Here is a 19,956-nt window from a genome sequence, read left to right as displayed (position 1 = left end):
ATGTATAATATCCCATATTCATACGTACATTCAAAAACGTTAATATTTCTATTTTTACATTTTAATGGAGCTCGTGTCTCCTTTCATTTGAACAACAAACCACAGTTTTGTTTAAATGCATCACGTAGCAGCTGGTAAAATTAGGCAGAATTGGCCCAAAACTGCTGCTGAAAGGGTCCAAATCCTGCAGACACACGAGGGGAAAGAGTGGTGGGAGACATGACCTACATTATTGCACCTGCATGTAATGAACCTGCGATTCTGTTGCCTTTGAAATGGTTTCTTCAAAGATGTGGATCATGTCTGCGACAATTTAATTTCTAACTTACACATGTGGCAACAATCCTGGCTTTTATACAGAAATATAACCAGAATACAACCACGTGAAACACGTCAGGAGCTCATCAGCTCAGACTCAGACTGATTGCAACATGTTGGCAATCTGTTTGGAAATTAGTCGGCAATTGTTTATCTAAAAGTCACTGCCAGCAGTCAGAGTTCACTGAATGTTTGGAGACAGGTTGCCTCCCACCAGACGGCCTGTGCAATCGCCTTTCAATCGAACGTGGTCGCCTATTGGTTACGTTTATTGCTCAACTTTTGGATGACCAGTTGGTCACTGCAACTGCTTCCAATCAGCAAATAAATTCAGTCCCTCCACCGGGCAACTATTGATATTTCCCAGATGGAAAAAGGTTGCTGATGTTGTCATTCATCAGCAAGAATATTTTACAGTTCTGTCATTAAAGCATCAGAAGATCTGAAGGTCTTATGCTGAATGCTGCTTAACAGTTAAACAAAAGGAAATTAATGAGAATATTCCTTTAATTTGTCCGCCTGACGCATGAAAACCAGATTTATTTCATCCTGTGATGTTCATCAGATATTTTAAAGACTTAACGGTCCATATAAAATCAAATCCAGGTCGGTTTGAGGGTTTTGGCAGCATGAATTATCCAAATGATGTCTTCAGCAGGATACGCAGTCAACCTTCTTCCTCCTCCCCCTTCCTCTTCCTCCTGAACCTCTTTGTCTCAGTCAATATAAACTGAGAGCTGAGACATGTGGCAGCTCAGGGACTCTCCTTCATTAATAATGAAAAGACTCCAAACCCAGCTCCATCATCTCAAACTCAGCAAACCAGATTAAAACCACAGCACACAATCATTTTCAAACAGTTGTCATTTTATTTAATACTCTTCATCATTTTAGCAATCTTTTATTTATTTATTCATCTTTTAATATCTCAGTAGGCCTATAATCTGTAAAGTCTGGGATAGATTATCTATAATAGAGTTTTTATTTTCTTAAAATCCTTTTTCATATACATTTTCTCTTCTTAGATGATTTTCGTAAGATTTTTTTTAAACTCTTTTTGCAACATCCCCATAAACAAACAAAGAGACAAACCAACAAACAAACAAACAGAAGTACACATCTTTTCATCAGAAGGCAGTGGAAACATTGTCGGTGCCTCGGCAAAGAAATAAACTCCCTCCTCAAATTCATTTACTGTATTTATGTAGTTCATGATGCTACTATACTGTTGGGACTCTGCTTTTAATCTAACATACAGACCTAAAATATATCACCGCTAAGGTCATCTAGTATGGATCACTGGTATGAAAAGGGGGGATGTGCTTAATGGCAACAGTCATATCACTCTTCAGCCACGGTTTGATTTTTTTAATCATCATTTTTTCGTGATTTCTTTTTTTTTTTTCAGCTACACTGGCCATGAAGTCGCGTCTTCGTATTGCTCTCAGCTTCTCCTCGCAGTAACCGTTTAGCTCTCAAAGTCATTCATTTCTAACACGTGGTTGTGCTGATATGAAAGATGGCGGATGTCACCCACCAACAGGAACTAAAGTTAATTTCAATGTGTTGCTACTTTCACATCCAAAACAAGTTTCCATCAGTCGGAGTCCTTGGTCTCGTGGGATTTCAGGAAATGAGCACGTCGTAACAACTTTCTCGAGCTATAAACCAGAAAGGTTTTGGCTACAGTGATTTAAGACATTCATCATCATCTCTGTGAGGAAATGTTCTACCTGAAGGGTAATTCATGAAGGAGAAGCTAAAGCTAAACAGTGTTTGGTTTAGCTGCAAATACAAACTGTTAGCTAACCTGATGTAATATGTTTTAGTCACTAACCCATGGCAATCCAATTTACTTGCTAACACAAATACTATCTGCTTTAGCCTCCAACCTGCTAGCTACTCTAATCTCTTTAAATGTCATGTCTTAGCTGAACTACTGCCATACTGCTAAGTTATTACACGTTGATCGACTTTGGGCATAGCCTGCTTCACTGAGTCATGCTAGATTTGGAGGTGTGGACACAATATGGTTACAGCTAGCTTATATTCTCAAACAGAATTTTGGAGTTTTTAATTAAACGGTAGCTCTCTGATCATCGCAGGAAGCACAGTTGATATAAATAAATAAAGTCTGTCTCCAAATACAACCTGGGAAAACAAATGTAAGACATAAGCTATGCATGTCTCTTACATATGACGTACATTTCTGCTGTTATAATATAATTACTTAGTTTAACTGGGCATATCCTAAATCATGTCATTCTTCTAACTGTTAACTGCGGTAAAGTACCTTTACATGATTACAAACAAGTTAGCAAACATTAGCGAGAATAAAGCCCGTTTAATCTAGTGGGGCCAAAACAGTGAGTTAGATTCGGTTTAGGAAATTTCTTTAGTTGTGGGAATCCAAATAGTCCCTTCAAGCTAGCTTACCGCTTGCTAATGTTAGCTAAAGCTGGCTTGTTAGCTAACCAACATAGTAAAGTACTCTAGCGGTCACATCAAAACTCGTAGGGTTGATCTGGATTACAAAGTTTGTTAGCTTATCATGTGTTCATTATTTTATACGTTTACGTTACGAAAACTTTAAACAGAGGTGCCAAGTTACAGCTAGCTGGCTAACATTAGCTTGCTTCTTGACTATTGTTTTCTGACCATGGACAGATTTTAAGTGGTTGCACAATAAATTCCACCATATAAATAAACAAATGCTTAAATAATGGCAATTAATCTTTTATTTCTTTTTTAAAAAGCTAAAATTAAAACATCTAGTATGTTGCATAGTAACTACCTGGCACTATGTGCTGGTGCCCAGGAGGGCTTATTACTTTGAATTTAAGCTTTTTGAGTGCTTTATGCACTTGTAAATAAAAGAGTTTAAAATTAATGCTGTCCATAATATTTATAATGCAATGCTTGGTTAAAGGTCAGCTGTATGTCCTTATTATTCACAATATATAGTCACCTGTCATCAGCTGTTGCTTAAATGTAACTGTGCCATTTTCACTTTTTGTTGTTCTTTGTTGTGATTGTTTCTTAAGGGCTTTTAATTTGAAACTCTTACAGGAAGTGTTGAGTTTATATTACCACCAAAAAGCAGTAACAAAATGAACAATTCTAATAATACAGAAATGAAACATCGAGATAATACAAGTGTCCTTCCAACAGAAGCAAAAACTAACTTGAACCTGACAACGTCTTATAAAACATTTAATGTTTTTGTGCCCATTTCCTGAAATGTTTTGAGAGTCTCTGAACTGATATCATGCACGTTAACAACAGTATAAACTGTTCTTTAAGGGCAAGCAGGCTTGATACTCCACCACATCTCTGCACCTCAGAGTTTGGTCAAGAAAAACAAGCCTACGGTCACACCAGAAACGTGGCATGGCAGCAACCCGGCCAGCTCCACAACCAAATACAACACTATGAATGTAAGAATACTGTTGATTGAGAGCCATGCTGTAGGGGTCAAAGGTCAGTAGTGTCATTGCAGTTTTTCTGCCTGTAAAATGTGTAATTTTGGTAAGCTGTCTTTGCTGCCAGTTATTACGACTGCATTTAGCGCTGGTGTGACCGTGGCCTGAAAACAACAAACAGCCAATACGAGTACAAATATTACACGAAGCATTCAGTCCATCAAATATACCACAGAGTCTACTTGGCGTAATAAAAAAAGAAAAAGGAGAATCTGTCCGTGGTGAAAATGAGGCGTCAGGTCTGAATCGGCTCGAGGCCTTGGCTCGTCTTATTGATTTTGTGGCCTCGCGTTACATATGAATATGTACCATGGGCTACATGGGGACTCTAATATATAGCCTGATACAGTGTCAGCGCCCTGCAGTCACACAGCGCTGTCTAGGCCGAGCCTACTAAACATCAATAATTCATGGTTGACTTTAATACTGTGTAATTCCACAGTTGTAAGCGGACGGGAATCCATCAGATTTTCATCATTGTCATCGTTTCAAAGGCGTGTTGAATATTTCATGTTATCGGCCTCTGGGTCGCGTCTGCGTGTGATTGGATGAACGCTCCGGGAGGACGGCGGCCTGCAGATGTCCCAGGAAGGCGACCTGGGCCGCCGTACGGTGACCTAGCAGTAAAAATCCATTCGGGGAGTATTTTCTTGTGATGAGTTCAAACTTTGAAGTATTTTGGAAGAGCAGCTATCACTCTTGTCCTATTTTCTTTTTTCAGTTGGATTTTTCCTTTTTTTTCTTTTTTTATTTCTTTTCGCTTTGTGCTTCCATGTTTTTCCTCATTTCTGTTAAAACGCCAGCCAAGTCAGTATGGTGGGCAGTGTGGTTAGGACCAAGGCGAGGCCCCTGGCGTTGGCAGATCTGGGGGCTCCGTTGCCGCCGCCACAGAGTTCAAACAAACTCCCGCGGAAATTCAGGTTTCGGGACTCCTTTTTCAGTTTATCCCAGAGGTCCGTCGCTCCCTCCTGGCAGTCCGCCAGCGCCGTCGTGGCACAGGAGTGGAAGTTATCCCAGTAACTGGCAGGAGAAAACACAGCAAGCATTAACGCCACAAGCTTTTGACTGCAGTGGGAGGCTGGTTTTTAAACTGACTGCATCAGCTACACTGAGGAGCAGAGCCAAGAGTGGAAACCATCCCAGAATCTGGCAGCACTGAACTCACAGAGAGGAAAAAGCTTATGAAGATCCAGCCGGTGAACTTCATCTAGTTTTTATATTCCAGTAAAACAAAGCTGGAGCTCGAGAGCTGCAGCCTGCGCCCATTACAGCGCCGCCGTCTCCATCATTACCCAGCAAAACACTTCAATATTGAAGGCAAAACACTGGCTGCCTTTAGCGGCTTCCACACAGGAGCACGCCTACAATAGAAGCTGCTTTACTGATTCTAATGTTTTTACTCCACATACAACTAAAGCTTTGTTTCTTCCAACGGGTCGCCATTTATTTTTTGTTTTTAATGTTCCCAAATCTGCAGCCGCATATTTTTATTCTCCACGAATCCATAATTATCTGTTTGAAAGAGGCGTGGCCACAGCGACATGGGTGGAAACTGCCTGCACACCGCGTCCTCACAGAGTCAGCTGGTCATGCCTCCTGCAAACTAAATTCAAATTCAGGAACTACATGTTTACTTAAAGTGTTAAAGTCCTGCTTGAGTTTGTAGGTTTTCTGCTCCTGCTGTAAAAACACACGTGTTCCACTTTTATCCGATTTGAATTCATGTGGCACTTTGCAAATGAATGTTTGTATAGAAAACATGCGTGTTTATAGACGATGTTCTATAGGAAAGCTCCACTACACGTGATGCTGTTAGACTGGGCGCCTCCTCGTCCACCTGTAGCAACGATACTGAGTAATACTGATAATGATGCAGTAAACATTGAGACACGTTCAGCATCAAAAGCTGAAAAAGTCCTTTTTATTGTATGTATCTGTTTCTGGATCCAGTCCAAAGAAATCTTTTTAAGATTATAAAGACTTGCATCTCATCCTGAAACCTTATCATGTAAGTTTAGAAGCTGTTTTCAAATGATAAGAATTTATGATCACACATGTTGTGATCCAGCTGAAGGCCCCACTGTGGGAATCTACAGGCCTTTATTTCATGTTATGAGTGTAGAACTTTTACAGTCTAACACTTGGAGACTACAGTCATGCATTAAAGCTTCACAGAATAAAATGTGTGGAGGGCGTCGCAGGTAATGACTCGTCAGCTGTCTCCTTCCTTTACTACAGCCCCCCCTCTGCTCGTCTTCCCCTCTTCACTCTCTTGGTTTGATAAAATATTAATACTCATGCTTTTCCCTCCTGTGCTCACTTGGCCTGATTTCTCCTCCTCTTCCTCTCTGCTTGTTTTCTTCTTTATTTCTTTGTCCTTCTCTCTCATCTGTCCCATCAGTTTTTTTCCATCCCCCTCCAAGTTAATGTGGCGACACGTGCTTCAGCACACACACACACACACACACACACACACACACACACACACACACACACACAGCATATCTAATCCAATCTTCCAATCTGCTATTATTGATGTTGACCTCTTGAACTGAGCCGTGTCGATGCTACATCTCTGAGCAATTAACGCCTGTGTGTGTGTGTGTGTGTGTGTGTGTGTGTGTGTGTGTGTGTGTGTGTGTGTGTGTGTGTGTGTGTGTGTGTGTGAGGAGGCGTATTAACGCGCACCTCCTGCCACGCCTCAACACCGCTGTGATGGAGCTGTCACTGAATTAAAAAGTCATGTGTGTGCGGGGAGGGGTGGGGGCTCCTTGCTGCAGCGTGCCATCTGGTGCCCACCCGGTTTGGGTGGTGGGATGGATTAAAGGGAAGATGGTGGGTGTCATCTGGGCTGCACATATGCGCACTCCCCCACTGACTACACCCGTTTCCCCCTCAGGGTTAGTGGTTAAATCACTCTTACTGGTTTCTGTGAGATCAGAGTGGCAGACTCTTCACGGCGTCACAGATGGGGCTCGGCATTAGAGACAGACCAGTTCACACGGCCCCGTAAAACCAAACCACTGCAGCTAAGCTCCAGTTTGTCGGCACACGAGAGCAGATCTCTGTCCTCTGACTCATTACTGTCACATGTAGTTTTGAAAAGGACGGAAACTATAAAATCAATAACTGCAGCGAGGATCGCTCTAACAGCATTTCCTGTGTTATGTGAATGCAGTGTTTTCTCTGCGAGTCTGATCGCAGACTATGAAACGACCTCTCGTCTCATTGTGACCTCTTATGGACTCATTGCTGTTTATACACACTGATTTGACTTTTACATCAGCTTAATATTTTTCACTTTATTGATTAACGGGGTGAAATAATTTGGACCAGAGAGGTTTGTTAGACGTGGATTGATGTCCTTTAGTAGCCTAGCTTAGCACTATAATTATTGTTGCTATATGATTGCGCATTATTGGACTTTAAATGACATATTTGAACATATTTAATTAAACAAACTCGTTTATTGGAACAAAGATCCAGAGGGAAAAAACAAATACCTTCAACCGTTGTAAAACTGCTTAGAATTTTTTACTTTTTTAAATAAATTGCATCAATGCTATAAGCCCCGCCCCCGCTGATGCGATGTTGTGTTTGTGTGTGTTTGTGTGTGTTTGTGGTAAACGTACGTGCAGATCTGGTGCAGGTTCTGCCTGTCGTCCAGGTCCTGGGGATAGTTGGCCATGTTGTCTCCCAGCTGAATGAGGCAGTCTGAGAAACCCTTGAACACCGAGTCACATTGACCAGCACTGACCAGCACCGTCTGCAACACGGAGACTGCAGGGGAGGAAGAGGAGGACGAAGAGTGGTGAGAAACAATGGAGACGTTTACATCAAAGCAAACTGTGGGAGCTTACAGCACAAAGGTTTTAGATCTGTTGCATCTTGTTCTAAATCTTAAATATCTTTTTTGTCCCAGTTTAAACCTTTTTTCAGCTTTCACAGTGAAACTCCACATTTGTACTGATTTAATTTGGTTCACGGTTAGTTTGAGACTTCGCCTGCTCATGATGGTGGACAAAAATACCTGAAAGACTTTTCTGTTCAGTCTATATGTAGTCTTAAATACACTGGGTCAACTCTGTGTACCAGAAACTAAAAACATTCACATAGAAACTGTTCTTTTATCAAAGGAACGAGTCCAGATGTTAACAGTCTCCCTCCCAGCTTCGTTCTGCAGCCGACTGAGCAGAAATCAAATCACGTATAAAACACGGAGTCATCAGCAAACGGAGCGAGCCGAACATCCTTTCAGACGAACTCGTTGGTCTTAAGCATGTTTGTCAAAGAGCAGCGTGTTTTCAAAGAGGAGATCATAGAAGACAAACAGATGAAAACATGGCCGCACAGTGCACGAGTGATCAGATCAGCTGAGAGTGAAATCTGAGAATAAAAGAGCAAAATTTCTAATATTATTTTACAGAAGTGGAATCTACAAATGTTCTCACAGGTGTATCAGGGAGCGCTAACAGACTTAAAGCTGTTATAATGTGGAGCTGGAGTCTTAGTTCAGTGCTACGATCACGCAGCTCCAATTTGTGTTGGTTTTATTCCTTCTGCTCATTAGAAACACATCAGAGCAAACTAACATACATGACAGGGAAACGCCTCTATGAAGCTGCCAAATGTGACACGCCTCCTACACCCATGCAGTCACACACACACCCCTTTACACGACCTCTGTGACTGCGTGCGTGTGGTTCATTAAGCAGGGGATCGGGCTGATTGATTGGTTTGGGTGCTGCTGTCCGGTTCCGCTCCATCAAACCGTGGGCTAACACGGCGTGACGTGTAGGACGAGACGCGGCTGTTAGAGGACGAGGGGGAGACTGATCACCCACGTAGGATCTACCTGTTTCCACACATGTCCACGATGAGCTAGGGTCACTACAGGATCCTCTTTATGGAGGATCAACAACAGGAAAGAACTTTTTAGTGGCCTGGTTCACTCTGCGCTCTCTCCCAGCAGTTTTCTATCATTATTTTCAGAGTAAAAGCCTTTAAAAGCCCTCTGTTCCCTTCCTGTTAGCATAATAGTGCTTCAATAATGCAGCTTTCAGAGGCAGATGACCAAAACCTGGAGATAAAAGCTTGTTTCCTGTTACCAACACGGAGAAAATGTACCAGCAGTCTGTATTTATGTTATTGCATAATTAAAATCCTTTCATTTGTTTTATATTTACAATCAGGTGGATAAGCATGTGGTTAAACAGGCGGTTTTTCAAAATAAAAGAACAATTTAACAAAGATCTTCATTTAAAGGTTTTTGGCCTTTAAATGGTTTCTGTTTAAATAACAACATTTGTGTTCCTGACGCCTCCTTGTGGTCACAAACACAAACTGCACATCCTCCTTTTGTGAACTTTCTGTAATCTGAATAAAAGCCAGACAGCGAGCACATTTCACTCGACTAAATTTTACTTTGTGCAACCAGAGAGAAGATTTGGAGGTGCGAACTGGAAGATGCATTTCTGGAGTTTGGTCAAAGCCAGGCTCGCTGATCCTCCAGGCTTCATGCTAAGCTACACTAACTACAGCCTGACCTCAGATCTCTGCTCAACCATCGATCAAACTTTGTCTTTGTGCTCATTTCAGTCTCTGTCGGCCTTCAGTTGTCTCCAGCTGATTACTTCATAATTAGAGAGTGGCTGCTAGCTCGAGTGATAAGATCATAAGATCAAACGTTTTCGTTGCACTAGTCTGAAACAATAAATCCAGTGACGTGTGTCGCAGTGAAGGCGTGCTAGGACAGAAACCACACCTGCCTCTGAAAAATGAAACTCGTGATTGTTTCCATGTTTCTGCGTCTTCGTATTTCTGATTCATTAAATCTGCACAGAGCTACGTTTAACGAGCTGGGTTTGAACGCCGCACATCAGCTGATAGTCAACCTGTGATTTTATTATGTCTTTTATTCTAATCGATGTATAAATATACTCTGATGACACTGACACAGATTAGCATTAATGATGAGCCTTATTTAAATTACTGTTATTGTAACGTACTGACGGTTTGACCTGAAATATTTAAAAATCATTTTTATTTAAAAGGTTTTAAATGTTTTCAGAATAAAAATGTATTAATTTGTTTTATTCATTCATTAAACAACATTTTGTGTTTAGTTTTAAAATAACCCCAAAATATTAAGATGATCTTTTTTTAATCCAACAGATTAATTCAGCAAACTATTTGTATCCAGTGTGATTCATCTCGTCTGTTCATCTGGAATTTTTATTGATTTCTTTTTTTTTTATCTGGGATTTATTTCAGAATCTTTTTGAATTTTTGACTTTTTGTAATCAGCTTTAGGAGGATTTATTTTAAGGTTTTTATCTTTTTAATATTATAACATGTTTATTTATTTAATATTCCCATGTGTCCCCATAATATCTCTTCATTTCTTTTTATTTGTTTAAATTAAATGAAATTATTGTCACAGAAATCTCCATAAAATAATGTTTTCATTTAAAATAATACGAAATGTTATTTATCCTCCTCGGACACATTTTCTTATAAAAATGTAATATTATACAGCTGTGTTTAATGAGTGAACAGCATTAAATCATTACTTATGACCAGCAGAGGCACCACAGACCACGTGATCCAGTAGAAAAAGCAGCCGAGCAGCTGTTTGTCAGATGAAGGAAAAAATGTTTTTTATTTTTCAACAATGAAACAAAAAGATCTTTTTTTTAAAGCTGAATTTTCTTTATTGGAGGTCGCAGATTCAATAAGATCCGTGTTTGGCTTTAAAGAGTTTGAGGACGAAACACGAGCGCGTGAGGATGCGCGTGAGGCACCGTTAAAAGAACCCCATTCTGTCCCACTTCCTGTCAGGATGCAGCACGTGACAGCATTTCTTTGATGACCCTGATTCTGGTTTTTTTAGATCGAATTCCTGTTTTTTCTTTTTTGAATCTTTGATTTGAGTAAAATCTAAATCGCGTTTTTAAATTCTGCCTCATGTTTAATCTTCAGCGACTTTCTGGAAACATTTTGAACTTAACGTGATTTTTGTCACTGCGGGTTTCACGTTTCTGCTTCCTGTTGCTCCCGAAATTTAATCTGAATAAATAAATGAATGAAAGCGCACCTCCTCCCCTCCTCCCCCTCACTCTCCATTGTCTCTCTCCCGCTGTATGTTGGAGCATTACATCATCTCTAATAGGCTGCATGATATGGCTGCAACAACTAAGTGTATAAAAAAGAAAAACGCGCCCTCCCCAGTCTCGGCTTCACAAAAGCTCAAATTTGAGTTTTTTAACGTTTTTATCGGGAATTTATTTTTAATAAAGAATCAAAGAAATCCAAACGGAGCTTTGCGACAGTTTGGGGGTAAATTTGGGGCTTTTTGCAGCATTTTTCTTGCGCAAAAGTTGCGTTTTTATTTCTGGTTTGCGCCTTAAAAAACCCGCTGCGCGCGTTTGTTTTATTCTTTATATTTTCCCCGTTTTCTTTCTCTTTCTTACACATTTCAGTCGCTTCGACTCGTTTTTGTCGCGTGAAATTTCTGTTTTCTCATCTCCAAAGATGCTTTTATTTCTGATCCATTAAAAAAAGAATGCACCCCCCCCCCCCACGCACACACATGATATTTATTTATTTATTATTTTATTTTATTATAATTATCTGCTATTTTTTATTACTCCTGTTCGATTGAACCCGCTGTTGTGCACATTAATTAATTTCCCTCTTTTTCGTTCACGCCTCCCATCAAGCACGCGTGCACTCATTCACCCCACGTCCACACACACACACACACACACACACACACACACACACACACACACACTGTTGCCTGCAGTGTGTCATGCCAAAAGCAGCGTGCTGTAGCTTCACGCGGCGGACACACCCACCTCCTTTACACACGAGGCCATTTTCGTGCGTAAAAATGCGCCAAAAGCGGAAATTTTAACCCTAAAAATCCACAAAATCTCCACAGTTTCGATTCTGATCTTTACTCTGAATTTGATGCCCACGTGTGAGTTTCACAAACAGCCAAACACGTGAACATGAGCCGTGTTTTCGATGTGCATGTCATAAATTTATTGTTCAACTGATTTTGAGGATTGTGCTGCAGCGGCGCGCCAAACCTCGGACCAATCAGACTGCAGCATTTCGGAGACGCCGAAAGATTCACGGCGGAAACATGAAAACGGGACGAAGATCAGATTCTCTGTGAGTGAAAGAAGAAGGAGGAGGAGATGTTTCCCTGCAGGGAAAAATCACCTGCGTGGAATCATTCCACGCATTTTGGCCTCGCTCGGTTCTGATGGTCACCGCTGTGCGTGAAGGACGTGAAAGCGCGCGCGTGGATTTTCTCTTGATTCCTCATCTTCCTTCACCTCCTGCTCGGAGCTCTGACTAACATCAGCACCGAGGACTCTGCGTCCTGAATAATTCAGCATCCCTCTGCACACACACACACACACACACACACACACACGCACACACACACACACACACACACACACACACACACACGCACACACACACACACACACACACACACACACACACACACACACTGAGCCATCCTCCACAGCGTCGTTATGCAACAGCAGAAAAACAGAAATCATCTCCGCGTCTCTGCTCGTGGAAATTTTTAATTTCCTTCCTTCCAGTTATTAGACGGATCCCGCGGAAACACCTGATTTATTTTTACGTGAAAGCTGAAATCAAACGTGCTGTTCCTGCGTGCACGAGCCCGGCTGCCCACAAGAAATGTATCGGCTCATTTTATTGTATTATATTATATTTTATTCAATTTAATTTATTTTTATTTCATTTCATTTTTTGCAGCTGCAGGGGTTAAACGCGGGCTCGTGCCGTCTCCATCCTCCGGGTTTCACGCGCACTGCGGATCCGCTCCGACATTTCTGTGATTTTTTTTTTCAGGCCTTTTTCTCTTTTGTGAAGCTTCAAACACTCGAAACTAAAAATCACGAAGGGCCGTAAAAATCAGAGCGAAATAAAACAAAACGTGTTTTTATTTTTCTCACATTTTGAATTAAAAATGATTCAAATCAAATAAAAACGCGTCCAGCGTGGGACACCGAGGAGGGGAGGGGGAGGAGGCGGAGGGAGGGGGGCATTCCCCTTGTTAGCGCACACATGCACGCACACGCGCACGCGCCGAATGTGAAGTGGAGCCCACCGCCGCTCACATGTCTGCGCGGCTTCATCGGGACAAGAAAAGTCCGGACAGCAGCACCGACACGATTCAGAAAAAACACTCCATCTGCCCCACGGACGGCCTCGGCTCTGCGCAGACTCAGAACAACTCAAAGGAGCAGAACATTTCACCCGAAACTCGCGTTTTTCTTTTATTTCTGCAGGCGATGAAATAAAAATGAGAAGTGACTGAAAAGCGGCGACAGAGACACTTTAAAGGTCACAAAAGAAGAAGAAAAATTCTTTCATGATAACAAACGTGAAACAAGCTCCTCATCATCTGCAAACACGTCTAAAAGCGCAGCTTTCATCCTGGAATTTGGTGCAATTACAGAGAAAAACCCGCAAAGCGTGACTTTCTGCGCTCACCTATGTGCAGAGCCAGGAAGAGCGCGAGGCATCTGGAGGACCAGGTAACTCCCATCCTCTGCGTCCGCCTCTCGGCATGAGAGCAGAGACTCGCAAAGTTGGAGAGCAGCTGCGGAGGAGCCGCACATTCCCCGCAAAACAGCCGCAAACAGCTACATCCAGCAGAGTCCTCCGCCTGCTCCCCCGCTTCTTCTCCTCCTCTTTTCTCTTCTTCTTCTGCTCTTTTAGTGTGAAGCTGCTCCCTCCGCGCGGCTCTCCGTCCTCTGTGCGCGCGGCGCTTCCTGCTCGTTTTTACGCGTCCGGAGAGAAAAAAGAAAAGAGAGAGAGAAAGCCCCTCCTCCTCTCCTCCTCCTCTCCTCCCTCATTAATATTATTTATCCTTCTTTTATGATTCTGTGACAAGATTTTTTTTATGCCTTTGAAACGTCTGAAAGGCCTTTTTCCTCCCAATAAAGCGAAAATTATTCACGGGCTCTTTATCCACCGAGATGAACAAGAGCTAAATAAACCATTTTTAATATTTCAGAATAAAAATAAAAATAAATTGTACAGCTTCCCAAAGGCCTTGCACTGTCATGCGCACTGGGTTTAAACCTGAGCAGACTTTAAGCTTCAGCATTAATTCACATAAACACATTAAAACATTTAAATATCGAAATAGGTCCAGTTTATAGCACAAAAATGCTGCATTTAAAAATCATAATATTAAAAAATAAAAATATAAAATACCTACACCGGCCTTTATAGGAAAATAGTTCTCCTACTGTGTTTGGGTTATTATGGGACATGCGCTCTGATTGGCTGGACACGCCCCCTTCTCTTATTAATAAACTGGATTTATTTTTATTTCTTTAGTTGGACCTTTTGTGTTTGAAGTTAAGCTCCTCCCCTCAAACGCCTGAGGCCGAATCTTCACAGGTGTGTTTCTGTTCAGTTTCCTCCTGGTGGTCATTTCTGGTACTGCACTGAGAATTATTTAATTTGTTATGAAAATAATGTGAATTCTTCTATTAACTATTAATTAATTATTAATTAACTTTTATTTTATATTTATATTATTTTATTATTATTAAACATATATTTAAAGGCCTCAGATAAGAATTTACACTCCAGGTCAAAGTGTGAGCGTCAAAGAGGCCAAAAGGAGCTGAAGTCGTTCACACTGATATCACACATTCATTCATTCTGCCGTCACTTTGATGTTGCAGACGATGAGAATAACACAGCATCATACTCAACATCATAACATTACTGTTGATCACTGATGTTGCGTGGGCCGGTCATATTTACGGAGGGGGCGGGGCATCTTTACAAACGTAATATCTGACCAAAAAAAATACACAACGACCAAAAACAGAGAAATGATCACAAAGACACAAAACAATAACAACAGACACAAAATAACAACAAATAGAACAACAGAACATCACCACACGCAGAAACCAGCATCACAAAGACACAAACGATGATTAAACAAACAGCCACAAAATAAAAACTGACGGCCATAAAAGGACCACAAAATCACAGGAAAAGCACCAAAAACAGCCAGAAAACAGCAAACAAATATAAAACTGCACAAAAAAAACACAAATAACCAAAAAGAGCCAAAAAGCATCATCGAGGATCAAAAGACGAACGATCACGAAACAGCCGCCAAAAGGCCCGAACAGAGGCCGGCGTCCTGAGCGTGGAGCCCTCAGGGGGCGGTCTCAGGAAGCTCAGGTGAACACGTTCGGTCCCTCATCACATGTGACCGACCTGCCGACTGGCTCCGCCCACATCCACATGACACTGAGCAGTTTTGCTTCTCTTCCTGATCTTTTGGCTCTTTTGCATCTTTTTACTGCATTTCTGGCTGTTTTGTGCCTGTTTTCCACCATTCTGGCTGTTTTTGGGTGTTTTTGGCATGTTCTTGTTTTTTTGTAGGATTAAGTTTCTTTGTGTCATTTTGTGCCTCTTTGTGTTCTTGGTGTCTCTTTCTGTCTCTTGTTGGTCATTTCCTGCACTTATTTCAGTCTCTTTATCCTCTTCTTGCTCAGTTTGTGTCTCTTTGTGACAGTTTAAGCTGTGAGTCTCTTGTTTGTTGGTCTTTGTTGTTTTTGCTTGTTTTTCTTTTGGATTTATTTGGTCACTTGTGGCTATTCTTTCCTCTTTAGAGTCGGAGTCATTTTTACGATCATTGTTTTTCTGTTTAAAGCTTTCTCGTTGGGGTCTTCAGCTCATGACAGACCTGATCACTGGTCCTCCATAAACACTGATGATCGCTGTCTTATGTCTACGAGGAAGCTGTAAACAGCCTGTTTCAGGCAGAGGATGAACTGACAGGCTGGACCAGATAAAGAAGGATTATTCTGAGCTGCGAATCAAGCAAAGCTGAGTCCAGGAATGAAACTGATGGATACCAGCAGTAGACGTCCCCTGGCTGACTGTGTGTGTGTGTGTGTGTGTGTGTGTGAATGAAACACACATGGTGGGGATCATATCTCCTCCTCCTGCTGACGTCAGCTGGATGTGAAACCAACTTCGTTGCTGCATTTTAACACAGATGTTTCCCCGAGGCTCTGCAGCACACACACACACACACACACACACAGACACACACACACACACACACACACACACACATCAATTTTTTAAATCAATGTGATGTCCTTTGAGGGATGTCAAATTTGTGCGTGTGTGTGTGTTTGACCTTGTTCCTTGACTTTGACTTTGACCTTCAAATGCTGCCGTCCAATCAGCAGCGGGCACAGAGCTGGACTCTGCTTCCTCACCTCCTGCCCCACTTCTGACTCTGTAAGAGTCATCAGCGCCCCCTGCTGGTGACCACAGGAAACCGCATCATACCTCCCAGAACGAACACGTAGTGTTGATTCTTCTTCTTCTCTCTGAACCAGCAGGGGGAGGGGCCTCACCTCCACAGGTAAGCATGATGAGATGTGTTTCAGGTGTTCTGCTGTCTGCGTGTGCTCAGCAGGTGAATCTGGCCCTGTAAGAAAAGGCTGTGGCATCATCGTCATCACCCCCTCTGCCTCCGTTTGTTTTCTCAGTGAGCTGCGCCATCTGCTGGCAGAAACACATAACTGCAAGTCAGAGTTCCAATAAAACGATGCTTTCAGGTGGGCTCGCATATTTATTCAGCTTCGTGATGTAACCCCGCAGAGGAGGTTTTGTCTCTGGCTGGAACTGAACCAGCAACCTTTGTGCTCTTTAAGTAAGTGAAGCCGCTCCCCAGTTCAAAGTAACCAACTCACATGTTCTTCATGTATTTCTGCTTTTATATTTGATGTTTTTTCCTTTTCTTTCACATTTCTTACTTTATATCACACGTTTCTGTTTTTATTTGACACGTTTTAACTTTTCATGTTTTTATCCTGCTGCACAGTCTTTCTTTTTTTTAAATCCTCTCATTTCCTTTTCCTGGACTCTTATGTAACAAGTTTATTCCACATGTGTACAAATACTTCAATATTTTAAATATTGAAGTGTTTGTACTTTAATTTATTTTAAATATAAATATTTAAAATAACTTCTTCTATTTGAAATTATTATAAAATATGTATTTATTACTGACGCTGAGGCCTGCGTCGTTCATCACGTCTGCATGTAAAGAGCAGCTTGTTTAGACAGTGAGACACAAAGTGAGAAACCTGACGAGTCATCTCTGACTGCAGCAGATCAGTGATGGTTCCTACTTTTGTTTCATAGTTTTGTTTTTGGCTTTCAGGCCACATATTTGTCACTGCGTCGCTCGTCCAGAGTTACTGTCACCTTTTCATTAATCAGCATTTTTTATTTTACTGTCTCATATTTTTTAGAGCTTATTTCCTGTAATGTTTCAATATTTTTATGTAATAATTTTAATAATAATTTTATCCTTTTTGTCCTTTTTTTCTGCCTGCTGATCTGCCTGATGTCAGCAGCCATAAACTGATTAAAGGTTCACCTGAAGAGTTCAGCTCTAAGTTTTTCACGCTGTTTGTTATTAAGTGGTGCGAGTTCTTCTTCTTTTGTCTGCATCATGTTTGCTTACAGCTGTGAGGTGACCTTTGACCCTTGACGGCCTGCTGCTCGTTAACGGTTTTCTCGGTCATTCTGAGATCCTGTTTCTGATTTTTACTCCTCTAAAGTTAAAATGTTGAAGTCACCCATTAAAAGGATGGAATATTAAAAACGACAAATCTGATTGTTAATCTCAAAAACTTGATTGGTTGGTTCTTTGTTAGTTTATTAGTTAGTTTTGTGTTTGTTTGATTGGTTGTCTGGTCCTTTTTATAATATTCAAATCTGTATAATAATCATTTGCCAAATCTTGTAACTTTTACAACCTTTTCTAAATTTTACTTTTGTCTGTTTGTTTTCTCACACACACACACACACACACACACACACACACACACACACACACACACACACACACACACACACACATATATATACTAAAGCTAGGTATCTGTGGAAGTTTCTGTGGTGAACATCTGCTGACTGGTGAGTTTCAGCTTGTATCTGTTGACTTTATTGATAATGTAGTCGACATGTCAGAGGAGCTGTGTGACCTCCTGCTCTCACTTCCTCTTTTCCTCCTTCTTCCTCTCTTTCAGACACCAGTCGACCTCAAACAGCTCCTCTAAACAGCATTTATCTTCTTGACAGTTCATTGTCGTCTTCTGTCCTTGTTTTTATCTGCCTTTGTTCTGCTTTCTGCCTGTTTGTCCTTCTGTTTGTCTCTTTTTTCCCTCAGATTTCAGATCTGCTGACAGACAATAAAACCCTGAGCTAGTCGTGATGACTCAGATGGAGGTGAGAGACGGTGACTGTCCTCTGGGAGACAAACGGGCCTCCAATCAAAAATCATGTGTCATCATTTCATCTGGTGACTGATTACACATCACATAAAACGATTATATCTGTAAAGTAATAAATAAAATACTTCAGGTTTATCTGGTGGCCGTAGTTTGTGAGCTACAAGCTACATGACAACAATAAAATGCACTTTTGTTTGCAGTGTATTTGATCCTTTGATGTCCAGTTTTTAATGTTCTTGATTTTTTTGTCTCTTCATCAAAGAATATTTCTTTATTTCTGTTCTTTTCATCCTGTTTCATAGCTTTGTGTCAAACATTTCTGCACCTATTACCTCATAATATTTACAACATTACAAGTTCTGCCGACCCTAAAATATCACAACTGGACTTAGTTTGGAAAGCTTTTTTCTCAGATCAGTGTCACGTTTACGTCTTAAAGTAAATTCGTTCTGGTCCATATAACCAGCACATCATGTCCAGCTTATTGAAGATCATGTTATCGTCCCATTTTCCAGCAAATCTGCAGGAACTTAGTGATGCTGTCACATCAGTGTGGACCAAAACAAAATCTCTGCTCAGCAACTTTGTGAATCTCAGAGACAACAAACTAAACCAGAGAAGGAGCAGAGGGTCCGAGCCGGTGCTAGCAGGGTGTAGCTGGTGGAGCGAGTGAGGACGATGCCACCACGCTGCTCCACCTACATGCTGTGACATCTTCCACAGCATGTCCTGGTTCTGCAGGAGGTTTCTTCCTGTTAAAAGGGAGTTTTTCCTTCCCACTGTGGCCAAAGTGCTCACAGAGGGTCATATGATTGTTGGGTTTTTCTCTGTGTGTTATTGTACGACCTACTGTACAATATGTTGTTGTTATTTGGTGCTGTATAAACAAAAAGCTTGGTCACATTCGACGGCGGCCTGCTGTAAGGTTTCATCCTGTATCATAACATAAAGATTTTCCTGATTTTCATCGGCCTCCACAAAATCTGAGCTTCTGTGTTTATGAACATCTGCAGACATCCGGACTGAATCTGCCTGACAGGTTTTAAAAATGATGTTTTTGGGAGCTTATTTTATTTTAAACAGGAGGTTTAAACTCAGAGTTAATCATATCTGAGCTTTTCTGCTTATTCTAGTGTCAGGCACCAAACAGGAAGTGGCTGATTAGACCAATCAGGAGCAGCGTGTCATGTCAGGGCGACCTGATCAGAGTCAGAGGAAACAGATTTATGGAAGCTGCATGACTTTCTGTTTTTAACATTAGAGCATAAACGTCTGCAGCACGGTGGGAACGGCTGCAACATGAGTGCAGAGCAGGGTTTGTTGGTTAAGGTGCTGAAACCAGCTGATGGCTGGTCAGCAGTGTTCAGCAGCATCACACTGACTGTTGCACATTACACACAACAAATTTTAAAACAGGCGGATTTTTTAAAACAAACATTTAAAACAGCAAGAAATAAAGACACAAACTCAAAGTTCACGTCTGAGCCACACAGCGACCAACAAAAGTCACCAATGTGAACATAAACCTCTGTCCTCATGGTGCAGTGTATTACATTATGTTGAGGGTCACTCCCTGCAGACAGTAACTCGCTACATTACGTTTGTCACATAATTAACAGTTAACAGTATAAACCTGAGGCACACGCGATCTTTGTGTTAGTGTTTGTACAACTACACAGAGAAAAGATGAAAACCTGCCCGAAGAGACTTTAAAGCGAGTCTACTTCAGAAATGGAGGCTGCTCGTCACTGCGTTTGAAGCTCAGTCTGGGCTAGCTTTGCCTTAGCATGCTAGCCCAGACTGTA

The 19,956-nt window shown here is 41.3% G+C and overlaps 1 protein-coding gene across 1 annotated transcript; it reads right to left on the bottom strand.

The window, feature by feature from the left end:
- Positions 1–1,167: 1,167 nt before the first annotated feature.
- On the bottom strand, positions 1,168–13,639 carry nrn1a (neuritin 1a). The gene is made up of 3 exons (XM_085287813.1): positions 13,347–13,639; positions 7,433–7,580; positions 1,168–4,820 (listed from the first exon to the last, which is right to left on the bottom strand). The coding sequence occupies exons 1-3, from the start codon at positions 13,399–13,401 to the stop codon at positions 4,592–4,594; spliced, it is 432 nt and encodes a 143-aa protein (XP_085143939.1). The 5' UTR covers positions 13,402–13,639; the 3' UTR covers positions 1,168–4,591.
- Positions 13,640–19,956: the final 6,317 nt, after the last annotated feature.

This window comes from Mchenga conophoros, linkage group LG9, assembly GCF_057382185.1.
Source record: "Mchenga conophoros isolate Kocher_MC1m ecotype Shallow Benthic linkage group LG9, M_conophoros_male_GT1.1, whole genome shotgun sequence".
NCBI lineage: Eukaryota > Metazoa > Chordata > Actinopteri > Cichliformes > Cichlidae > Mchenga > Mchenga conophoros.
Note: the sequence above shows the minus strand (reverse complement) of the source record. Positions and strands in the feature narration are given on the sequence as shown.

What these genes read in the sequence shown, in the direction of transcription:
- nrn1a (XM_085287813.1), bottom strand. Translation starts at nt 13,401, where the DNA reads ATGGGAGTTACCTGGTCCTCCAGATGCCTCGCGCTCTTCCTGGCTCTG. An exon ending in CTTCCTGGCTCTGCACATAG is followed by an intron (nt 7,581 to 13,346) that starts GTGAGCGCAGAA and finishes CCTCCCCTGCAG; the next exon opens with TCTCCGTGTTGCAGACGGTG. An exon ending in AACCTGCACCAGATCTGCAC is followed by an intron (nt 4,821 to 7,432) that starts GTACGTTTACCA and finishes TTCTCCTGCCAG; the next exon opens with TTACTGGGATAACTTCCACT.